Below are 22,025 nucleotides of genomic sequence, written 5' to 3'. Positions count from 1 at the left end.
AGAGCCAAGACGCCAGCGTAGCTATGGTAACACTCTCTTCGCCAACGTGGGCTCCAATCGGAGGAGACCACAACGCAGGCTCTTCCGCGCTTTACCCAATCGCCTTCTTGCTCCGTGCCCCTCTACCAACAACTCCGGAATAATTAATCCCGCCCAACTTTCCTTACTGTGGTCGAAGAGGTGGAGCGTTGGTCGCCTAGCCAGCACGAGCGTCCGCGTCTGCGCACTCCGCTGAGCGCAGAGCGAAGCCGAAGACGTTGAGTTCCGTTGAGAGCGGAGGCGGAGGTTGGGCCTCCGGGAAGAGAGTCGGACGAGCATGCGCGGTAGCTGCGGTGGCGTTGCTTGTCGGCAGCGTCGTACCGAGGCCGAGGGCTATGGAGGAGAGGGATACCCGTCTGGGCCGGTGAGTGGTTGGGCAGCCTCTCCCTCACCGGAGGTTTTCCTTTCGCCCCTCTCCATTACTCCCTCTCCTCCCTGAGGTCTCCCGTCTTGCCTGCCGTTTCTTCTTTACGCCGTAGTTTAAAATACACGTTTATGACTGAAACTGCGGATACGAGGGCTTCTTTGGGGAAAGCAGTGTGCGAAGTGTCACTCCAGGTGGAAATATCAAAGTTAGGCAGGAGAAAAGGCAGCTAATAGTCAGTTTCTCCCCCTTTTTTTAAGCAACCCAGATTTTGACACTCCTTGGCTGCTTCTATTCCCTTTTTCTCGCCCAAGTTCCCTCTCCCATCTCTTATCCTTCCAGTTTTATTTAAATTTGTGTATATATATATATACATACATACATGTACACACACATATGCATATATATATATATATATATATATATATATATATATATATATATACACATACATACACATATACGTATATATACATTTTATATATAAAGGTAAAGGTAAAGGTTCCCCCGCACGCACATGCATGCTAGTCGTTCCGACTCTAGGGGCCGGTGCTCATCTCCATTTCAAAGCCGAAGAGCCAGCGCTTGTCCGAGGACGTCTCCGTGGTCATGTGGCCGGCATGACTAGACGCCAAAGGCGCACGGAACGCTGTTACCTTCCCACCGTAGTGGTCCCTATTTGTCTACTTGCATTTTTATGTGCTTTCGAACTGCTAGGTTGGCAGAAGCTGGGACGAGTAACAGGCGCTCACTCTGCTACGCGGCACTCGGGATTCGACCCGCCAAACTGCCGACCTTCCGATCGACAAGTTCAGCGTCCTAACCCACTGAGCCACCGCGTCCCTACATTTTATATATATATATCTATATCTATCTATATCTATATCTATATCTATATCTATATACATATACATATACATTATATACACACACATACACACACACACACATTTATACATATGCATACACACATACATATATGCACACTGATACATATATACTGCCCATCTCCCCTACAAGGGCGGCAGTTTCCCTTATTCCTGCTGTTTTCACTATTCCCAGGGCTTTTTTTCTCGTAGAACGCTCAGAATGGAGTTCCGGCACCTTTTTTGGATGGAACCTTGTAGGGTAGGCAAGGCGGGTTGTATGACATGTGTGAGTTCCGGCACCTTTTTCTTTTACAAAAAAAGCACTGACTATTCCCAATTTTGTGTTCCATCCTTAAGAGTATTTAATAGCACCCACCCAACGTACTAGTATTTAGATACAGATATAGATATATATGTGTTAAATGTTTGTTACGCATTCAGAATACACTTGCTTAGTCCCCAAACACGGGACAAATCTTATTTCCTGTTTCAGCCTAGCCCAAGGCTATCTACAGGCAGTAGCCACAGCAGTGGCAGCTCATATTTGTGTAAATTTTTTGGCTTGCTAAATAAAGGCTTGTTTCCCTTTATTCTTTGTTAGCAAGCCAAAAAATTTACATATAGATAGATGATAGATAGATAGATAGATAGATAAATAGATATAGAGATAGAGATGATAGAGATAGAGATAGAGATAGAGATAGATAGATAGATAGATAGATAGATAGATAGATAGATAGAAGGTTTGTGCTTAAAAAATTCTTGCATTTTTAAAATTTTAATGTAATTTTAATTTTAATGCAATTTTTAATGTACCGGTTTAGTACTGGTGAAATGCTCCCCCCACCCATGAAATTTGACTGGTCCCAACCCTGATAGCCTTCAGAGAAAGGTTTGAAAACCTGACTGGTGGGACCAGGATGTGAGATGTGTTAATGGACCCCAACAGTGTTATTTTGGGTTGTTTTGTTATTAAGGACTTTGAAATTCTATTTTTACTGATGTACGCTGCGTAGAGTTCCACTTTTGCAAATTGGTTGCCCAAGCCAATTCTTAAAATAAAATATGTTGCTACAATCCCTGTTTTTGTTCAAATTCTCCATCAAAAGCACTGTGATAGGGCTTTTTAAATCCCTCTTCTGGCCAGTTTTAGCCTAGTGATTTATTTATTTGCTGCATTTAGAAATCATCCATCTCCCTCATAGCGATTCTAGGTGGTGTAGAAATAATACATTGCAACATAAAAACTCTAAATATTATAATACAAGGTAGATTAAAACAATAAAATATTTAAAATTCAAAATTAAATGAGGAGGGCCTTTAGACATTTTATGCGTTAAATAGCACTCTAGTCTTGCTTTGGAGTAATTTCAACTTTTTCTCTTTTTTAGCTGAACAGCTGCCTCTTTGGCTAACTGCCTGATTCCTGGGTTCGGGCCCACTGCCGAAAGCCACTATGTCAGGGGCTGGAAGCAAGCGGGCCGCTGGAGATGGAGGTGCAGGGCCTCCTGAGAAAAAATCCAACCGGGAGGAGAAGACCACCACTACGCTGATTGAGCCTATTCGGCTTGGAGGCATCTCTTCCACGGTGAGGGATTTGGGGATTGAGTGCTGAGTGATAAAATCTGTGGTAATTTATTTTAGAATCCAGGATTAGGGAGAAATATTGAGAACACTTACACATATAGACATAGCCTGTGTTTGTAAAATGAGAATTCAGGATATCAGGAAATAGCAAAAAAAATATTAAAAGAAATTACAGAGCAAGGCCCAAAAAATCCTAGGCTTAGAATTTTGCTTGAAAACCTGACATAGGCCCATCTATTTTAGTAGTCTTCTTAAAAGCTAGGTGCAAATTGAGGTGCAAATTTTGACCTATCTTTGGAACCAAATAGACTTAAAACTTTGGTTATGTTTATTTATTTATTTATTTATTTATTTATTTATTTATTTATTTATTTATTTATTTATTTATTCAATTTATATACCGCCCTTCTCCCGTAGGACTCAGGGCGGTTCACAAGGTTATTTAAAAACAGATACAACAGTTACAAAACTTAAAAACAATTAAAAGAATTATATAAACCTTACAATAAAACCCCAGTTAAAAAACAGTTAAAATCCTGATTAATACGCTCAGACCAGGCCAGAGAGCTCAAAGAGCTGATTCCAGAGGGAATGTTGTTTGAGTTATGAACCAGTTCAGGTCTTAGATCTTATGCTGTGAAAGGTTCATTAAAAAATGATGGGTGGGAGTGAATTAATGGTTCATCCTATCTCAGATATGTTAAAGTGTTATTACTCATGTTTATTTTGAAAGAGCGAAAGAGATTGGTTTCATGAATTTGTTATCAGTATATTGCTAATATGATGGAAAGGCAAGTGAGGAAAAAGCGGACATGTAGGCAGCAATCTGTCTCTCTTGTGTGGAAGATTTGGCTATGATCATGATATACTATGCTTGGCAGTCATCTCAGTCTGAAGCTCTCTAGTTCTCTTGGACTGCAGTGGCCAGAATCTCTTGCTGGCGAGGCCACCGGGTGGAGATGAGGGGAATTACAGAGGTATGGGTTTGTGAGCTCAGTCGTTGAAATGTAGAATTGTTCATTAGAGAGGATTTCATACTTGACTCGGGGTGGCTGCATTTGCAGGAGGAGATGGACCTCAAAGTGCTTCAGTTCAAGAATAAGAAGCTAGCAGAACGGCTGGAGCAGCGGCAAGCCTTTGAGGATGAGCTGCGGGAGCGCATAGAGAAGCTGGAGAAGAGGCAGGCCACTGATGACGCCACTCTCTTAATTGTCAACCGCTACTGGAAGCAGGTCAGAGAGCCCTCCTGGATGATCTCCTCTTTCTCCTTTCAGCTTCGAATCCATCCACTAACATACTAGGCCAGGGGTAGGCAACCTTGCTGGCTCAGGAATTCTGGGAGTTGAAGTCCACAAGTCATAAAAGAGCCAAGGTTGCCTACCCCTGTATTAGGGGAACCTTAAATGCATTAGCAGGATTTTTAGGGGCAAAAAGAAAGCTGCCGTTGTGGGTCCTTAACTTTTTTCTGTGCTGGGCAGAATCAGAATAGAAAATACTGCCGTACAGATAGCTCTCGACTTCACAGCCACAGCGGAGTGTGGTCCCTAATGGTTGTAAGTTACAATAACCATAAAGTGGGCCATCACGTGACTGACCTGATTTTGTTACCTTTTTTTTTTTTGCCATGGTTGTTAAATGAATCCCTCGGTCCTTAAGCAAATGCTGCAGTTGTTAAGCAAACCCATTGTTTGCAATGGGGCATTTTTGCTGAAAACCTGAAAGAAATTGCAGTTACTTGACTGCGAGGCGCTGTAAGCGTGGGCCTGATGCCGAAGGCCCAAAATGTCATATGATCGGGGGGGGGGAGCGGGGGGCGGGGAAGGAGACTCAGCTGTTGGAACTTTGAACCTAGAAGATTGGTACCTTTGGACTGGTCGTAAGTCAAGGAATCCTGTATTTCGTATTATGCCTGGAAGCTGCCTTCCTCCCATATGCCCACCTCTGTTTACATGCTCTTAAAATTCTCTCTAGTCACTTCTGTTTCTTCAGTTCTAGAGGATTTTTTCCCCCCCTTCCCCTCCTACAGCTAGATGAGACGGTGCAGGTGCTCCTAAGACGTTATGATGGTGATTGCGGGCCGGCTGCCGAGGAGCCCAAATTGGAAATCCCAGGATCAGAATTGGAAGCTGTTCTCTTAGAGAGTTCCGAAAGGAGAGGTAAGCCCAGGTTCCCACGTTCTGGAGCAGTCATTTATTTATTAGGTGTTTTGCCTTCACCTTTCTTTTGGATCAACTCGAGGCGGTTTAGACAACTGATGCTCCTCCCTCTCGATTGCCCTGCGGCCACAACCTTGTGAGATGGGTTGAGAGCTAAGGGAGTAGTCACTGGCCCAGCTGGCTTTCATGCCTGAGAGAAGACTGGAGCTCACCATCTCTCCTTTCCTAGCCCAGCACCTTGGACATTACGCTAAGCATGTAAGGAATGGATCAAGGGCTCTCCTGCCTGCCGACAACCCTGACCTTTTGTCTTTTTTTTGTCTTTTTCTTTTGGTCCATTCAGAGGCAGTGCTGTCCCCCGTTACACCTCCGGCCCCCTGGAAGGCCGGGGATCTTGTGCTGAACGAGCCATCCCTTTCCTTCCTGGCTACCTTGGCCAGCAGCAGCAACGAAGAAATTGAGCTTCAGCTTCAGGAACGCATGGAATTCTCCAAAGCTGCCGTCTCCCGCATTGTGGAGGTTTCGGATAAGATCCACCGGCGCACAGAGGAGCTTTGCCAGAAGATCCACGCGCGAGGTGAGACTAGATCCCACCTAAGGGGATGCCTTCGAAACTTTCGGAATCCACGCTTAGCCTCTCGCTGTCCGTTCTGCCTCTGAAGTTACTCTCAAAATGGAGGATTTGGGGGGCCTCAGTTTTTTTTCTGTGGACTTGGTTGCGAGGAGGAGCGTTGGTTCAGATGTACATTTTTCCCTTATCCCCTCTCAGACATCTTTTTTAAAAAAATATTTTTTATTAGTTTATAACATAAAATACAAAAATACAAAAAAAAAATAGGGGAGGCAAAAGGGAAGGGAAAAGTGTAGGAAAGTGGGGGGGGGGAGAAAGAAAAGGCATAGACTTCCGGCTCCCTTTGGTGCAGTGGAATAAGATAATAACATCAAACCCCAACTTTTTACTTTTACATAATACTATATACTAGCCATTTCTATAACAACAAACCTATCTAATCAGCAAAACCCCAAATCAAAGTTTCATTCCCCCCCACTCCCTCCCCCAAGCACAAAGTCCAAAAGTGGTTTCCAGGTAGAAACAAAATTCATTGTGTTCTCTTCTTTAATCAAAGCGTTCAGTTTAGCCATCCCTGCTGATTGCATCAACTTTTGCAGCCGTTCGTCCGTTGTGGGAGTCAAAGTGTCCTTCCATTTTGGTACAGAAAGTAATCTTGCTGCCATCAACATATAAAACATCAAAGACACCTCTTGAGACATCTTGAAGATGTGCTACTGGGTAGAGTTAGTTGAGACAGAAAACGTTTGTAGACTCTGCCAGACTGTTGTGTGAGGATGTTCAAAATGCATACGTTGAAAAACTGGGAATGTCCTGCTCCCAGGAAGAAGACATGGCTTAATAGAGTTTTCCAAAGTGGACCTATTACGAACGCATATAGTGTTCTGGGTCACTCTTTGACCTAGTTGTGCTTGATAATTTTTAGGCTGTCCCCACCTTATAAAAATACCACTTTGAAATCTGCATTAAATATTTCCTAAATACCGTACTTAATAATTCAGATTTTTTCCCCCAGTTAAAACTGAAGGCTCAGGCAGTGGAGGATTTCTTGTACTCTGACAGATGATATGCTTTTTTTGAGGGGGGTGGGGAAAATGCGCTTTTGAAAATATGCTTTTTAGCAACTTTTTTTGTTACCTGACAATTTACAGTTATTCAGGGAGGCTGTTGTGTATTTCCAGAGAAAGGATTGAAGAAAATAATTTTACCTCTAGAGAGGATTTTTTTTAACCTGATCCAAGTGCAGTATTCTTACTTTGGGTGTTTTGTTGCTTAAACTTGTAGCTCAAAGCAAAAAAAAATAGCAAACCCACAAAAAAGATTTTTTGGGGAAGCAAAGCACATGTTATATAATAATAATAATAAAGTTGGAAGGGATCTTGAAGGTGATCTAGCCCAATCCCCTGCTCAGGCAGGAAATCCTATACCATTTCGGACAAATGGCTGTCCAGTCTTTTCTTAAAATCTTCCAGTGTTGGAGCATTCACAGCTTCTGGAGGCAGGTTGTTCCACTGGTTAATTGTTCTGACTGTCAGGAAGTTTCTCCTTAGTTCTAGGTTGCTTCTCTCCTTGATTAGTTTCCATCCGTTGCTTCTTGTCCTGCCTTCGGGCGCTTTGGAGAACAGCTTGACTCCCTCTTCTTTGTGGCAGCCCCTGAGGTATTGGAACAATGGTATCCTGTCACCCCTTACCCTTCTCTTCGTTAAACTACACATACCCAATTCCCGCAACCGTTCCTTATATGTTTTAGCCTCCAGTCTCCTGATCATCTTTGTTGCTCTTCTCTGTACTCTTTCTAGAGTCTCAACATCTTTTTTGCATTGTGGTGACCAAAACTGGATGCTATATTCCAAGGGTGGCCTTACCAAGGCATTGTAAAGTGGTATTAACACTTCACGTGATCTTAATTCTGTTATGCCTCTGTTAATGCAGCCTAGCCCTGTGTTGGCTTTTTTGGCAGCTGCAGCACATGGCTGGCTTATATTTAAGTGGCTGTCCACTAGGTCTCCGAAGTCTCTCTCACAGTCGCTACTATTGTATGTGAGAACCTAAGTGGTTCCTTGCTGGATCATCTAATCCAGCAGTCTGTCCTCGCAGTGGCCAGTCAACTACCCAGGGAAGACCATTAAGTCTCCCAGCAGCAGCCTTCAGAATCTGCTGCCTGGCCACCAAGGCTAATAGCCATTGATTCCCCCCCCCCAATGCAATTGGGAGCAAAGAAAATGGGGAAGTCTACATTCTGAGAGTTGGTGTCTCCTTCTGCAGTAGAACTTGACCAATTGGAAGAGGTTGTGAAGGCTCTCAACAAGGAGCTGACGAGGGAGAATCGCCACCTGCAGGACCTGATCACTCAGATGCAGGAGAAACACCACAAAATCTCCTTGGAGGTAGGTTCCTTGTCCCGTCTTCCTCTTTTGGCTCCTTCTGGCAGCGGCGGTTGGCTCGGGGCAGGGGCTGTTCTGAGACTGGCCTCTATTTCAGTACACAGAACTGCAGGACAAAGTGACTTCATCGGAGACCAAAGTGCTGGAAATGGAAACCACCATTGAGGACCTGCAGTGGGACATAGAGAAGCTGCGCAAACGGGAACAGAAGATCAACAAGCACCTGGCTGAAGCGTTGGAGCAGGCAAGAATGGCCTTCAAGGGGGTCTCCTCCCCTCCCTTCTGGCTCGCAGGGGTGGGAGGAAACTGCCTGCTGGAATGTCTAAACTCTAAAGGGCAGGAAGTCCTCGCCTGGCTCTCCATTCCGAAGGGCACCCAGACTGTAAGTAAAGCAGGAGGAGCTTGTCTGGAAGCGTCTGCCTCGGTTGTGCTCTCTGAGCAGGAGGAGGTCTTGGTGGGTTGCCCGCTTTTCAGGAGACCGTTTTGGAAAGCTCCCCTTTCCGATCTTGCTGGGCTGTGATTTCCAGCAGTCTCAGCCCTCACAGTGAGGAGGAACATTGGGCAATTGCAGTTCAGCAGATTTGGATTCAGCGGCATATTTACTACTGTGTGTTCTGTTCCAGCCTATGACCGGCCCTGTTTGAATGTCAGGGACAACCCCTTTTTATAGTCAACAGGCTGGAAAAAAAACCAACCAAATTTATTTACAAAGAAATCAAAAGTTCAAACAAGAGTTAAACCAAAAGTTCAAACAAGAGTTAAACCAAAAGTTCAATCAAGAGTTAAACAGGAATAACAGACCAGGACTTTAGCAGAAGATCTTCAAACGGTTGCCTTCAGCAACCAGCACTTCCCACACCTTCCCCTTTTATCAGCAGTCCCAAGGCATGGCTTCTCATTGCCTTCTCCTCCTCTCACCGAGTTGCCTCATTGCCTTTCTCTGTTCTGCTCTGCTGGATTGCCTCCTGTTCCTAGCGTACCTGAATAGATCCAGCTGTGAATCATCTATGTCCAATACCTCGTGCTCACACAGCTGAGTCTGGTGAGGAACATGATGGGAGGGGCCAGGTTGAGAGTCCTGCAGTGCATCAGAGCCTCCCTCTGACACCAAAGGCTCTCCAAACCCCTCCTCCTCCTCCTCCTCTTCAGAATCATCAGACTCAGCTGCCGGTATCACAGGCTGACGCTGAATCACAACACTGTGGTCCTACATCCGTCCGTGTACTTCAAGCAGCAAAAAACGATACATGCCGCATGGCAAAAGAAGATTCAAATCCTCAGTGTCAAGATATTTCCCGATCTTCAGTTATGAATTACTCCTTTCCCTCATATCAACTCATCTCCTCCTTGGGAAAGATGTATCTGTTTGCTCAGTAGACTTAAGAGCTTTCTTCTGACCTCATGGACCCAACGACCTTTTATTTCTTGGGTTTGGGAAAGCTTTGAAGAAAGTTCTGATGGAAACGTTTAACAAAAGCATCAGATCAGCCTGACGTGGCAGGGACTATAGATGGTCCCCAACTTAGGACCACAACTGAGCCTGCTCTTTAGTTAAAACTGTTCTAATTAATTTGAGTCTTGAAATTAGCTGGCACATACATTTGATAAGTAACATCAATAAAACTCTACTATTGCAGACAGAACCTATTGAAATCCAGAACTGACTAATTTTGCAGAGGTACATACACAATTCAGAAAATGCAGTTCTCTGCACACTAGATTAATCTTTCAGTGTTATGCAAGGCTAGATGTCTTGTGAAAGATTTTGTTCACATGTGTGTGTGTGTGCATGTGTGCGTGCGCGCATTTATACATTTGGTTTTAGACGTTACTGATTTTTCACTTTTTTTTTGGCAGCTGAATTCGGGTTACTATGCCTCAGGCAGTTATGGTGGGTTCCAGGGGGGCCAGATCACCCTTAGCATGCAGAAGGTAAGCCGGAAAACGTGACTGGGAAATAAATTGCAGCCCTGCAGCTTGCAAGACTTGGGTCTCGCAACGCTTCCTGTGCTGACTTAATTTGGGCTTGCTTTGCAGTTCGAGATGTTGAATGCAGAGCTGGAAGAGAATCAAGAACTTGCCAACCGTCGCATGGCAGAGCTGGAGAAACTGCAGCAGGAAATGCAGCAGGCTGTTAGAACTAATGAGAAGCTTAAGGTACTGGTATTTGGAAAAGCCTGCACTTTTAAAAAAATTGTGACTCCCGAGAGTGGCAGGAAGCATTCAGCGACACCAATGGGAACATCAAAGGCTTAAATTCAGAGGTGGTTTTTTTGTATTGCTATTCATGCAATATTTGGAATTGGGTCAGCTTTTCCCCCCCATTAAAATCGGTGAATTAACTCGTCAGGCACAATTTTACTGTGTATTTTTTAAGTACAGGTAGTCCTCAACTTACAAACATTTGTTTAAGAACCATTCGAAGTTATGATGCTGCTGAAAAGGTGACACACACACACACTGTCCTCGCAGTTACAACCGTCGCAGAGTGCCCATGGTCACCTAATCTCAATTCAGGTGCTTGGCAACGAGCATGTTTTCATACGGTTGCAGCATTGCAGGTTGACACGATCGCCATTTGCGGCCTTCCCAGAAAGCTTCCAACAAGCGAGGTCAGTGTGTGTGTGGGGGGGGAGGGAGCTGGATTCACTTGACAACTGTGTGATTCACGTAACAACTGCGGCAAGAAGTCATAAAACCGGGAACAACTCACTTAACGAGTGCATTGCTTAGCAACAGAAGTTTACATCCCAATTGTGGTCATAAGATGAGGACTACCTGTAGCAGTAATTTTATGCTGCTCTAAACTCTGATCTCTAGTTCTGCCTTTAAAGCAAGGTTGGGTCAGTGGCAACACCAAGTTCCTTTTGCAACTCCTGTAGACCCCTAAATCACATTGCAGTTGACCCAACCTTGGCTTTAAAGACAGAACTAGAAATCTCAAACTCTGTCCTTCTTGTAGTCTAATTAATTTAGGTGCATTTAGTCTTTGGGATGGCAGTTCCACTCCTGTCACTGACCAGCCTTTTCTGGGAATCTTAAATCTGTACTTTGCTTCCTGCCCAAATAATTCCTAGTCACTCGATTTCCTTCTGAGAAATATATAAATAAACCCATGCAAAAACTGCTGCCCTATAGCTCAGCGTTTTTCAACCTTTGGCCGCTTTTAAGATGTGTGGACTTGGAACTCCCAGAAGTCTTTTAAAATAAATCCTGGGAGTTGGAAGTCCACGCATCTGAAATCGGCCAAGGCTGAGAAACAGTGCTTTAGTTTGCACGCGGTGTCTCAAAAAATAAATAAATAAAATCAAACAGCTAACTTCAGGTCTCTTCATTTTAATACCTAGCATTAATCTGTTGCTGAAGATTAGGTAGAAATTTTACATGGCTGTTTGGGCCACAGCGAAGCAACACTCCTCTTTCCCCCCCCCTCCACTTTTCCCGGTTTGCTTTGACATTGGATAATGATACCCTGCACCTGGCTGTTCCCCTTCTCCACAATGGCTTGTAGGTGGCACTGCGGAGTCTTCCGGAAGAGGCCGTCAAGGAGACTCTGGAGTTCAAAGTGTTGCAGTCCCAGTTCTCACTGTTGTACAACGAGAGCCTGCAGGTGAAAACGCAGCTGGACGAGGCCCGGGCCCTGCTCCTCACCACCAAGAACAGCCACCTGCGTCACATCGAGCACATGGAGGTGAGCTCTCCAGCCCCTCCCGCCAGGGGTGCTGGGGTGTTTTCCTTCTCATGCTCTTAGCCCTGAGTCACCATCATCGTCATCATCGTAACCTTTGGTTAGGGACTGCAGAGTGGGCGCCCTTTGGCTCCTGGGGGGGAAGGCTGACCTGGCTTCTTTCTCCTTGGATGACAGAGCGACGAGCTGAACGTGCAGAAGAAGCTGCGGACGGAGGTGATCCAGCTGGAGGACACCCTGGCTCAGGTGCGCAAGGAGTACGAGATGCTGCGGATTGAATTTGAGCAGAACCTGGCGGCCAACGAACAAGCTGGTGAGCCTCCGCTTCCTCCTGTCCTGGGGGCCGGTCACGCTGCGCCCCATTCCCGGGTGATGGCCTTTCCTTCCTCTTCCAAGGCCTTTGATCCCTGGCCAGGAGGAGAGAGGACACCAGCTGCCATCCCCGGTGCCGCTAGTTGTTTTCCGAATTTTTACCTCCTGTTCTTTCTCCTCCCCTGCAGAAAGGTAATTTCTCCCTGCTGCGTGCAGGAAGTTGGAAAGGCTCCAGTTATCTCCTACGTGGAGTCGCTTTTAAATCATTCCTCCCATCTCGTTCGGGTTTTGTTTTTTCCTTAACGGTGTTAGTCGTTTTTAATGGTTTTAACTCTGAAAGTTCTCTCTGATCATTCTGTAATTCTTTTGAGATTCTTTCTAAGGAGGTGGTATAGATATTTTTTTTAAAATGAAGAAAGGTTGGGCTTGAACCCCCAGTAGTGTTTTAAAATAAATTACTATTATTTTTTAACTGGAAATTTGGGGGTTTAGAGGTATTACAGTATAGTGGATCAGGTGTTGGATTAGAAGGTGAAAACTCAGGATCTAGGCCTTCCTCATCTCCAGAAGCTTCCTGGGAGACCTTGGGCCCAGTCCACCTTCCAGGGTAGTAGTTGTGGGAAAAGATAAAGGAGGTGTGTGTGTGTGTGTGTGTGTGTGTGTGTGTGTGTGTGTGTGTGTGTAACAAAGAATAAAGGGAGACTGTTAGCAAGCCAAAAAATTTACACAAATATGAGCTGCCACTGCTGTGGCTACTGCCTGTAGATGGCCTTGGGCTAGGCTGAAACAGGAAATAAGATTTGTCCCGTGTCTGGGACCAAGCAAGTGTATTCTGAATGCTTAACAAACATTTAACATGTGTGTGTGTGTGTGTGTCTGTGTGTGTGTGTGTGTGTGTTAAATGTTTGTTAAGCATTCAGAATACACTTGCTTAGTATGTATGTATGTGTACATATGTGTGTGTGTGTATTGCCTGTTTCAGCCTAACCCAAGGCCATCCACAGGCTGTAGTCACAACAGTGACAGCTCATATTTGTGTAAATTTTTTGGATTGCTAACAAAGAATTAAAGGTAGACTAATATGGCCATTTCAAACTCATTTTTTCTCATCAGTCAGCCATACCCTTCTGAGATTCGAACCTGGGCCGATCGCACATTAGGCAATTGTTCTAACCTTTAGGGTATGGCTGACTGATGAGAACAAATGAGTTTGAAATGACCATATTAGTCTCCCTTTAATTCTTTGTTAGCAATCCAAAAAATTTACACACACACACACACACATATATATGTATATGTATATGTATATGTATATGTATATATATATATATGATTTCTGAGGTTTTCGCGGGTGTTTGTATGTGGATCTTTGGTTATTCGGGTTTTTCCCCGCGTAGAACTAAAGGTGTAGGAGCGACGTTTCGACGGAATCCCATCCGTCATCATCAGGCTGGTGGCTTCTGCTTCCTTCTTCTGGGAGAAGCATGTGGCTGTTTGTTCCTCTTTTTTAAACTGCCAGAGGGGGTGTGTTCTGTGGGTGGAGGTGTGCTCTGATTGGGTGGGGGATAAAGTGTGTTCTGATTGGGTGGGAGTGTGTTTTGAATGGTGGGTATGTTCTGATTGGGTGGGGGTGTGTTTTGAGTGGATGGGCTGGTCTCAGCTGCCAGCCTTAGACCTGAGCTGGTGAGTTGTGCTGCTTTTGTTCGACTGGATGACTTCCTCACACACCTCAATAGCCTACACCCCAAAATACAATTCACCATGGAAACAGAAGCTAACAATCAACTTCCCTTCCTTGATGTCTTAGTCTACAAGAAATCCAACGGCTCCCTAGGACACACTATCTACCATAAAAAAACACACACAAACCGCTATCTGAACGCACTCTCACACCACCACCCAGCACAGATCAACTCCGTAGCCAAGACACTCATCTCCAGAACAAAACACCTAGCTGACGAACAACACCAAAAAACCGAACTACACACTCTCACTAATGTACTAACAGCCAATGGATTCCAAAGAAACACGATTACCAACTTAATCCGAAGAGAGACACCCACAAAAACCCAAGACAGAGAACAAGAAAATGGCAAAGCCCTCCTCCCATACTTAAAAGGGACCACAGACAGAATCAGCAAGGTCCTCCAAAAACACAACATCAAAACAGCATTCTACACAGACAAAAAAAAATATCCACCATCCTAAGAAACCCCAAGGACATAATTGGCTTAGAAAACCAAGGAGTATACGAAATCCCATGCCCCACCTGCCCCACCACATACATTGGACAGACCAACAGAAGAATAAGTGCACGCATTGAAGAGCACAAAAACTCACTCAGAAAGGGAGAACAAACTTCATCCCTGGTCCAACACTTTGAAGCCACGGGACATGAAATTGATTTTAAAAAAACCAAAACTATCGCCAAAATTGAACATTTTAACAACAGAATAATCAGAGAAGCCATTGAGATAGAAAAACGCCCCCACAGCATGAACAAACGAGATGATACCTCTCGCCTACCAACACTTTGGAAACCCGCCTTGATTGACAGACGAGTCCCAACCACCAAGAATGATACCAGACCCAAACTCATGATAACACCACATGACATCACCACCACACAACCATTCAAAAAGCAAATCCGAACCCACAATGATAACGAGGCACAACCACAAAACAGAAACCTAACTACAGCTGCAACATCAGCCACTTTAAACCCCTCCAAACCACACAATAAGCAAACTGACACCCACTATAAAAACATGGCACCACCACAAACACGAAGCCGAACAAAAGCAGCACAACTCACCAGCTCAGGTCTAAGGCTGGCAGCTGAGACCAGCCCATCCACTCAAAACACACCCCCACCCAATCAGAACACACCCACCATTCAAAACACACTCCCACCCAATCAGAACACACTTTATCCCCTACCCAATCAGAGCACACCTCCACCCACAGAACACACCCCCTCTGGCAGTTTAAAAAAGAGGAACAAACAGCCACATGCTTCTCCCAGAAGAAGGAAGCAGAAGCCACCAGCCTGATGATGACGGATGGGATACTCCTGAATGAAAGATTAAGTAAGGGGAGACGCTGGGCACTCTGTGGAGAGCTGGGCTGGAGACAGTGGCTCAAACACTTGTTCTTTCTCCCTCTGTCTCCCTCTCACAACCGAGGTCCCATCAATCGGGAGATGCGCCACCTCATCAGCAGCCTCCAGAATCATAACCACCAGCTGAAGGGAGACGTGCAACGGTACAAGCGCAAACTGCGGGAGGTGCAGGCCGAGATCAACAAGGTGGGTCTCCCGGGGGAACGGCTGAAGGGAGACCGGGCCATCAGGTCAATAGGCTTTCACCCCTTCTCTCCTGCCTGGTTTGGATTTGGGAAGGACGCCGTTCGGCTTCAGAACCTGGGACCTGAGGACTGGCAAGTCGTCTCGATATTCTTTTATTTTCACTGAAAAAGAAACCAGCGCTCTCAAACGCGTGTTTTTGACGAGGAATGTAAAATCCGACAGGCTTTACTGCGGGCTTAACTTGTGCTACGGCCGTTTCCTACCAGCCGTGGCGGTCTCCTCAGCTCGTTCTTCCCCTTCATCTCATTTTGCAGTCGGTCCTGTACTCTGTGGAAAATGGAATGAAACTTGTTTGTGTATAGCAGACCTGGTCATTTTATGACCCATGGGCCACATCTGTCCCTTTGGGTGTCCCCTGCCCGGGCAGGGAAAGAGGCAGCAGGGTGACGGCAGCCTTCCCCAACAGTCCCACTTTCTCATGTGCCCTCTTGGGGAAAAATGTATCGCCACTCCTGGCGCGTAGGCTTGGCTACCACCTTGTTTTAAAGTGCCGATCGGCTTACTGTTTCTTCCAGGTCCGCATGCAACAGAGCGGGTTTCCTTCTGGTTTGGCCACTGCCGCCCCAGCCCCGGGAAATGAAGACTCCGGTGGTCCCCAGGGCCACCCTGGGGTCGCTGCCGTTAAAGAGGAGGAAGACACGGCATCCTCCGAAATAAAGAAAGAATCCAAGGAGGTGCAAATCAAGAAAGAGCCCAAGGAAGAGATGGTGTCTCCTCAGCTGCTCGGGAACGCGGAGGGAGTGAAAAAAGAAGACGAGGAGGCCTCTGGCCCCCAGCTTCCCACTCCCCAGCCGCCGCCCCCACCCCGCGCCAAGGAGCCTGAGCGGTCCAAGGGACGTGGTGGAGACCGGGGCGTTGACCGGGAGAGGTCACGGGATCGCGAGAAAGAGGCCTCTTCCTCCTCCTCCTCCTCCTCTTCACGGGATCGGGAGAAGCAGAAGGGTAGCGGAGGTGGCGAAGACGTTAAGAAGAAAGATTCAGATCTGCTTAAGCAGCTGCGAACTGAGCTCAAGTGAGCCTCGGGGCGGGTGGGGGGAAGGGGTGGGTGGGTGGGCCTGAAAGGTGGAGGCGTTGTGACGTGTTTTGTTTTTGAAACCAGGTTGTGAAGAGAGCCTGGAACGTAGATGGGGGGGGGTGAGAGGGAGCTGTCGTTCTGGAGTTCTGTTCTGTTCTATCTGGAAAGCACTTTAGACTGAAAAGGAGAAGAAGAAAAAATCTTACCTGGGCAGGATCTCTGCCAATCCCGAGACTCTGTAGAGCTGCTGTGTATCCACACAAACTAGGGGAGAATTGGGGTGCTGGGGTAGCAGAGGCAGGCCTGGTGGTTAGCGCGTGTGAGGACAATGCAGCTGGATATTGTGAACGTTGCCGATTGGAAGCCTGGAGACTCGACTAACTTTCCTGGATGGTTGGCTCAGGAAGGAGGCTAATTGCAAGGGGGGGAAAAAATCTGTCAGGAAGCACATTGGTTTGTGCTTAAACTGGAAGCCGCCCTGAGTCTTCGGAGAAGGGCGGGATATAAATGGGATTTTTTTAAAAAAGTGTTGGTTCCACTAGGTCAGGGTTGGGCAACCTTGGCTCTTTTATGACTCGTGGACTTCAACTCCCAGAATTCCTGAGCCAGCCATGCTGAGGGGAAAGGGAGAGGTTTCCAAGCTGAGCCATGCTGGCTCAGGAATTCTGGGAGTTGAAGTCCACGAGTCATAAAAAGAGCCAAGGTTGCCTACCCCTGGCCTAGGCCTTAGGCCGCTCTATGACTTGCGGACTTCAACTCCCAGAATTCCTGAGCCAGCCATGCTGAGGGGAAAGAGAGAGGTTTCCAAGCTGAGCCATGCTGGCTCAGGAATTCTGGGAGTTGAAGTCCACGAGTCATAAAAAGAGCCAAGGTTGCCTAGCCCTGAACTAGGTAGACCAGACCAGGAAATCATCTCCACAGGAACACTTCTGGCACTATTTCTGTTGAGGTTGGCTGTAAGTAGCAGAATCCTGCCTGTATGCACAAGCCGCCTTCAGAAGTTTTTAAAAAGAGATTGGACAGCCATTTGTCTGACACGCCATAGAGCAGGGGTGGGACTAGAACAGGGGCCTGTTCTTCATGTGGACTCCGCTGCTTCATTTCTCAGAAAGGCTCAGGAGAGCCAGAAGGAGATGAAGCTTCTCTTGGACATGTACAAGTCAGCCCCCAAGGAGCAGCGGGACAAAGTGCAGCTGATGGCAGCTGAGAAGAAGACCAAAGCTGAGGTGAGACAAGGGCGGGGCCTATCCGGAGATATGAGTCTTCCCAAAGTTCCAATTCTTCTGCTCACTCTTTGTCACAGGAGACCTGGACCCGTGTATCACTCCAGGGCCTGGGTCTGCTAAGCTCAGCCCCGTTAGAGGCTGCCAGGTTTCATGCACTTCGGTGCGATCCTATGTTTCAGGATCTGGTTCTGGGCGAGACAGTGTGACTTTAATGAAGAAAATGGCCATGGCTTCCTCGCGTAGGGTAGAACCAGCTGTGTTGGTTGGCTGCGCTTTAGATAGCTAACTTTTTAGGACATTTGTAATTGGGGTTGGTTATCTTAGCTTGACCTGCAGGTGTACTTGGAAGGATTCTCTGCTGGGGTGGGGTCTCAAGGGAAGAAGTTGCCCCTGCTTTCTTTGACTCATTTCTTTGGGCAGGTGGAAGAGCTGCGGTTGAGGATCCGTGAGCTGGAGGAAAAAGAGAAGAAAGAGAGTAAGAAAATGGCCGATGAGGATGCCTTACGCAAGATCAAGATGGCCGAGGAACAAATTGAGCATCTGCAGAAAAAGCTGGCAGCAACCAAGCAGGTATTTATTCCTGGGAGGGACTTGTGCTGCCCAAAACAACGCCCCAGAGCAGGAGGAGCCTAGAGAGGCCCTGAGGGCAGTTGCAATTTCCCCATAAACATTAAACTCAGTCTTGACCTGGTCCACCGGTTGCTGTGAAGAACCACATTCATTGAGACGAGGCTCAAGGCCTGGCGGTTAGAACCCGTAACAACAGATCAGTCCAGAAGTCCATCTAGACCAGGAGTAGGCAAACCTTGGCTCTTTTATGACTCGTGGACTTCAACTCCCAGAATTCCTGAGCCAGCATGGAAACCTCTCCATTTCCCCTCAGCATGGCCGGCTCAGGAATTCTGGGAGTTGAAGTCCACGAGTCATAAAAGAGCCGAGGTTTGCCTACCCCTGACGCATTCTAGCATGATAAAGAAAGAAAAAAAGACAGTTACGAGATTATTAGTAAGGGCTGGGCTGGGGAAATTCCAATTCTATTGGTTTTAATTCTCCTTCCCCCCCCCCCCCCCCCCGTGGATCAGGAGGAAGAGGCGCTTCTCTCAGAGATGGATGTGACAGGCCAAGCTTTTGAGGACATGCAAGAGCAGAACATGCGGCTAAACCAGCAGCTGCGTGAGAAGGATGACGCCAACTTCAAGCTGATGTCGGAGCGCATCAAATCCAACCAGATTCACAAGCTCCTGCGGGAGGAGAAGGAAGAACTGGCTGAGCAGGTGCTGGCCCTGAAGTCTCAGGTAGGCAGCCCCCACCCCCCCACCCCCACCCCCAAGTTGTGAGAATCAGAGCTTTGAAGGAAGAGGCCACTAAATGTAGGCAACTCCTGGAATACGTTTGTGGCCTCTGGTTGCTTTCCTCAGGTGGACACCCAGCTCTTGGTGGTGCAGAAGCTGGAGGAGAAGGAACGGGTCCTGCAGGGCAATCTGGGCACCGTGGAGAAAGAGCTCACGTTACGCAGCCAGGCCCTGGAGCTCAACAAGAGGAAGGTGAGGAGCTGGTCTGGGAGCTGCCGAGTTAGAAAGTGGGCAATCGGATGCACCCGTTAAATTCCTAATTAGGTGTTTTTTTTAAAAAAAAAAGTAGGGGGGGGAAGCACAAGCCTAGAAATCGGGCTCTGATTGACGGGACTCTCCCTGGGAGCTTTCACAAGCAGGGACGATGGGAGGGGGAGCATCGTTTAGATGTTGGCGCGGGTCGGGTTTGGATGCCGTGTTCTGCTTGCAGGCGGTGGAGGCAGCCCAGCTGGCAGAAGACCTGAAGGTGCAGCTGGAGCACGTGCAGACGAAACTGAAGGAGATCCAGACCTTCATGGCCGAGAACAGGGCGGCCAAGGAGAAGGAGTCTTTCAACCTCAAAAGAGCTCAGGTGCAAGGGGGAAGGGGAAGGCCGTGACAGGTAAAACAGGCCGTTGGATCTCATGGCTTCAGGGTGATACTTCTGAGGAGGCAGCCATGGTTTATCAGTGTGTGTGTGTGTGGGGGGGTTTTCCATCCCGGAGCTTGATAGTGACTCATTGATGTGCCCGCTGTTCCCAGGAGGACATATCTCGCCTTCGGCGCAAACTGGAAAAACAGCGCAAAGTGGAGGTGTATGCAGATGCTGATGAGATCCTCCAGGAGGAGATCAAGGAGTACAAGGTGAGGAGAGCAGGAGGAGGAGGAGGAGGAGGCTTGTAAATTAAGGGAAGCTCTCGCTGATGCCCCAGCCCCTCACACGGTGGTCTGTGCACATCCTCAGGCTAAGCTCACCTGTCCCTGCTGCAACACGCGCAAGAAGGACGCCGTGCTCACCAAATGCTTCCACGTCTTCTGCTTCGACTGCGTCAAGACGCGCTACGACACCCGTCAGCGGAAATGCCCCAAGTGCAATGCTGCCTTTGGTGCCAATGACTTCCACCGGATCTACATCAGCTGAGCAGCTGGCCCCGTTTCCCCTAACTTGCCCTCCCGTCCATGGACTGCCAGGGGTGGGTGAGTGGGTGTGTCTCGTGGTTTATCTTTTTCAAGATCAGCCTTAGATCCACCAGAACTTGTTCCAGCTTTTGCGTTGGCTCCAGTCTGGGGATCCCTTCATAGCCATCTAAGGTATTCCTGTTCAAGTGGATCCCTTCCCCCAAAGTACCCCCCCTCCTTCCTGCTGGGAACCCTTCTGAGACTGCTCACAGGTTTTCTTTTGGGTAACGTTGGATCCTTTCCCTGGATACTGAAGAACTTGCTCCATTGCTCTTTCCTTCCTTTTAGCCTTTCCCGAAGAGGTTCTCCAACTTGTCTTGGGATTTGGTGGTTTCTCTTCCTAGTGTTTTGCAGATTTAACACAGGATCCTCAATCGCTGGCTGCTGGCTGCTGGGAGCAGTCATGCAGTTCTAATGCCCCCTCTTGAAAATGGCATTTCTATTTTTTAAGAATTTCAAGAACTGCTTGAGTGTTTTGAAAATAAATGCAGAGGTGCTCTGCTCCTGCAAGATTCCTCTCTGTTCCTCTGAACCTAAGTATCTGTGTTTTATTGGTGCACCGTGTTCTGCTCATTGGAGAATTATTATTTTTTTACAAAATTATAAACAGCTTTAGCTAAGGCAACTCTGTGTGGAGCAGAAGACCAGTATTTGCGACCAATACAGTTATTTATTAACATGCAATGACAGAAGTACAATGCAAAAATTATAATTAATATTCCTGGCACAAGGAACTCTTAAAACATACAATCACCAAATCCTTCTTATGAAATCCAGAAGGCCAGGAGCTATCGTTTGGAACCAGCTGCCCGCGGAGCTTAGGACCGCGGAGCTTAGGACTGCCCCCGACCTCCGTTCATTCCGCCGGGACCTGAAGACCTGGCTCTTCGAGCTCTCTGGCCCAGGCTGAGAATTTTTAACTAAAGGGTTTTTATTTTTCTCTCAGGGATTGATTTAATCTTTTTTAATTGTTTTTAACTTTTGTATTGATTTTTCTTTTAAATATCCTGTAAACCACCCTGAGTCCTTCAGAAAAGGGCGGTATATAAATAATAATAATAATAATAATAATAATAATAATAATAATAATAATAATAATAATAAATAATAATAATAATAATAATAATAATAATAATAATAATAATAATAATAATAATAATAATTAATAATAATAATATCCTTGACTCAGAAGCAGGGACATGGGGCATCATGTTCTAGAACAGGAGTAGGCAACCTTGGCTCCTTTATGACTTGTGGACTTCAACTCCCAGAATATCTGGAGTCAGCATGGCTGGTTCAGGAATTCTGGATATTGAAGTCCACAAGTCATAAAAGAGCCAAGGTTGCCTACCCCTGTTCTACAACAACATTTAGAGGCATGGGTATCTGCTGCAATTTCTGGGGGTAAGAACCCCTCTTAACCACACTAGCTGTTTGGGTAAGGGAAAGATGGCAAGGTATTTAAGGGGAGCCATTCCTGAAGAATGGTCTTCCCAGTTGCAATGTATGGCAGTGAAAGTTGGACCATAAGAAAGGCTGAGCGCCCAAGAATTGAAGCCTTTGAACTATGGTGCTGGAGAAGACTCTTGCGAGTCAAACCGGTCAGTCCTAGAGGAGATCAACCCTGACTGCTCTTTAGAAGGCCAGATCCTGAAGCTAAAACTCAGATACTTTGGCCACCTAATGAGAAGGAAGGACTCACTGGAGAAGAGCCTAATGCTGGGAAAGATTGAGGGCAAGAGAAGAAGGGGACGACAGAGAATGAGGTGGCTGGATGGAGTCACTGAAGCAGGAGGCGTGAGCTTAAATGGACTCCAGAAGATGGTAGAGGACAGGAAGGCCTGGAGGAACATTGTCCATGGGGTTTCGGTGGTTCGGACACGACTTTGCAACTAACAACAATTCCTGAAGACCATAGAGAGGCCTAGTGAGTGAGA

The 22,025-nt window shown here is 46.7% G+C and overlaps 1 protein-coding gene across 2 annotated transcripts; it reads left to right on the top strand.

The window, feature by feature from the left end:
* The first annotated feature begins 236 nt into the window (after positions 1-236).
* On the top strand, positions 237-20,620 carry RNF40 (ring finger protein 40). Of its 2 annotated transcripts, none has more exons than XM_083378644.1 (20): positions 237-403; positions 2,664-2,860; positions 3,924-4,091; positions 4,886-5,015; positions 5,359-5,592; positions 7,855-7,973; positions 8,068-8,214; positions 9,828-9,902; positions 10,008-10,127; positions 11,482-11,661; positions 11,836-11,971; positions 15,156-15,277; positions 15,853-16,349; positions 17,461-17,578; positions 17,999-18,148; positions 18,661-18,873; positions 18,997-19,122; positions 19,361-19,501; positions 19,672-19,773; positions 19,874-20,620. In XM_083378644.1, exons 2-20 carry the CDS (start codon positions 2,729-2,731, stop codon positions 20,048-20,050), a joined length of 3,087 nt encoding a protein of 1,028 aa, XP_083234770.1. In that variant the 5' UTR covers positions 237-403; positions 2,664-2,728; the 3' UTR covers positions 20,051-20,620. The 2 variants fall into 2 exon arrangements, with proteins under 2 accessions (XP_083234770.1, XP_083234769.1); XM_083378643.1 differs by having other exon boundaries at positions 7,852-7,973.
* Positions 20,621-22,025: the final 1,405 nt, after the last annotated feature.

This window comes from Vipera ursinii, assembly GCF_947247035.1.
Source record: "Vipera ursinii genome assembly, chromosome: Z".
NCBI classification, from domain to species: Eukaryota; Metazoa; Chordata; class Lepidosauria; order Squamata; family Viperidae; genus Vipera; species Vipera ursinii.
Note: the sequence above shows the minus strand (reverse complement) of the source record. Positions and strands in the feature narration are given on the sequence as shown.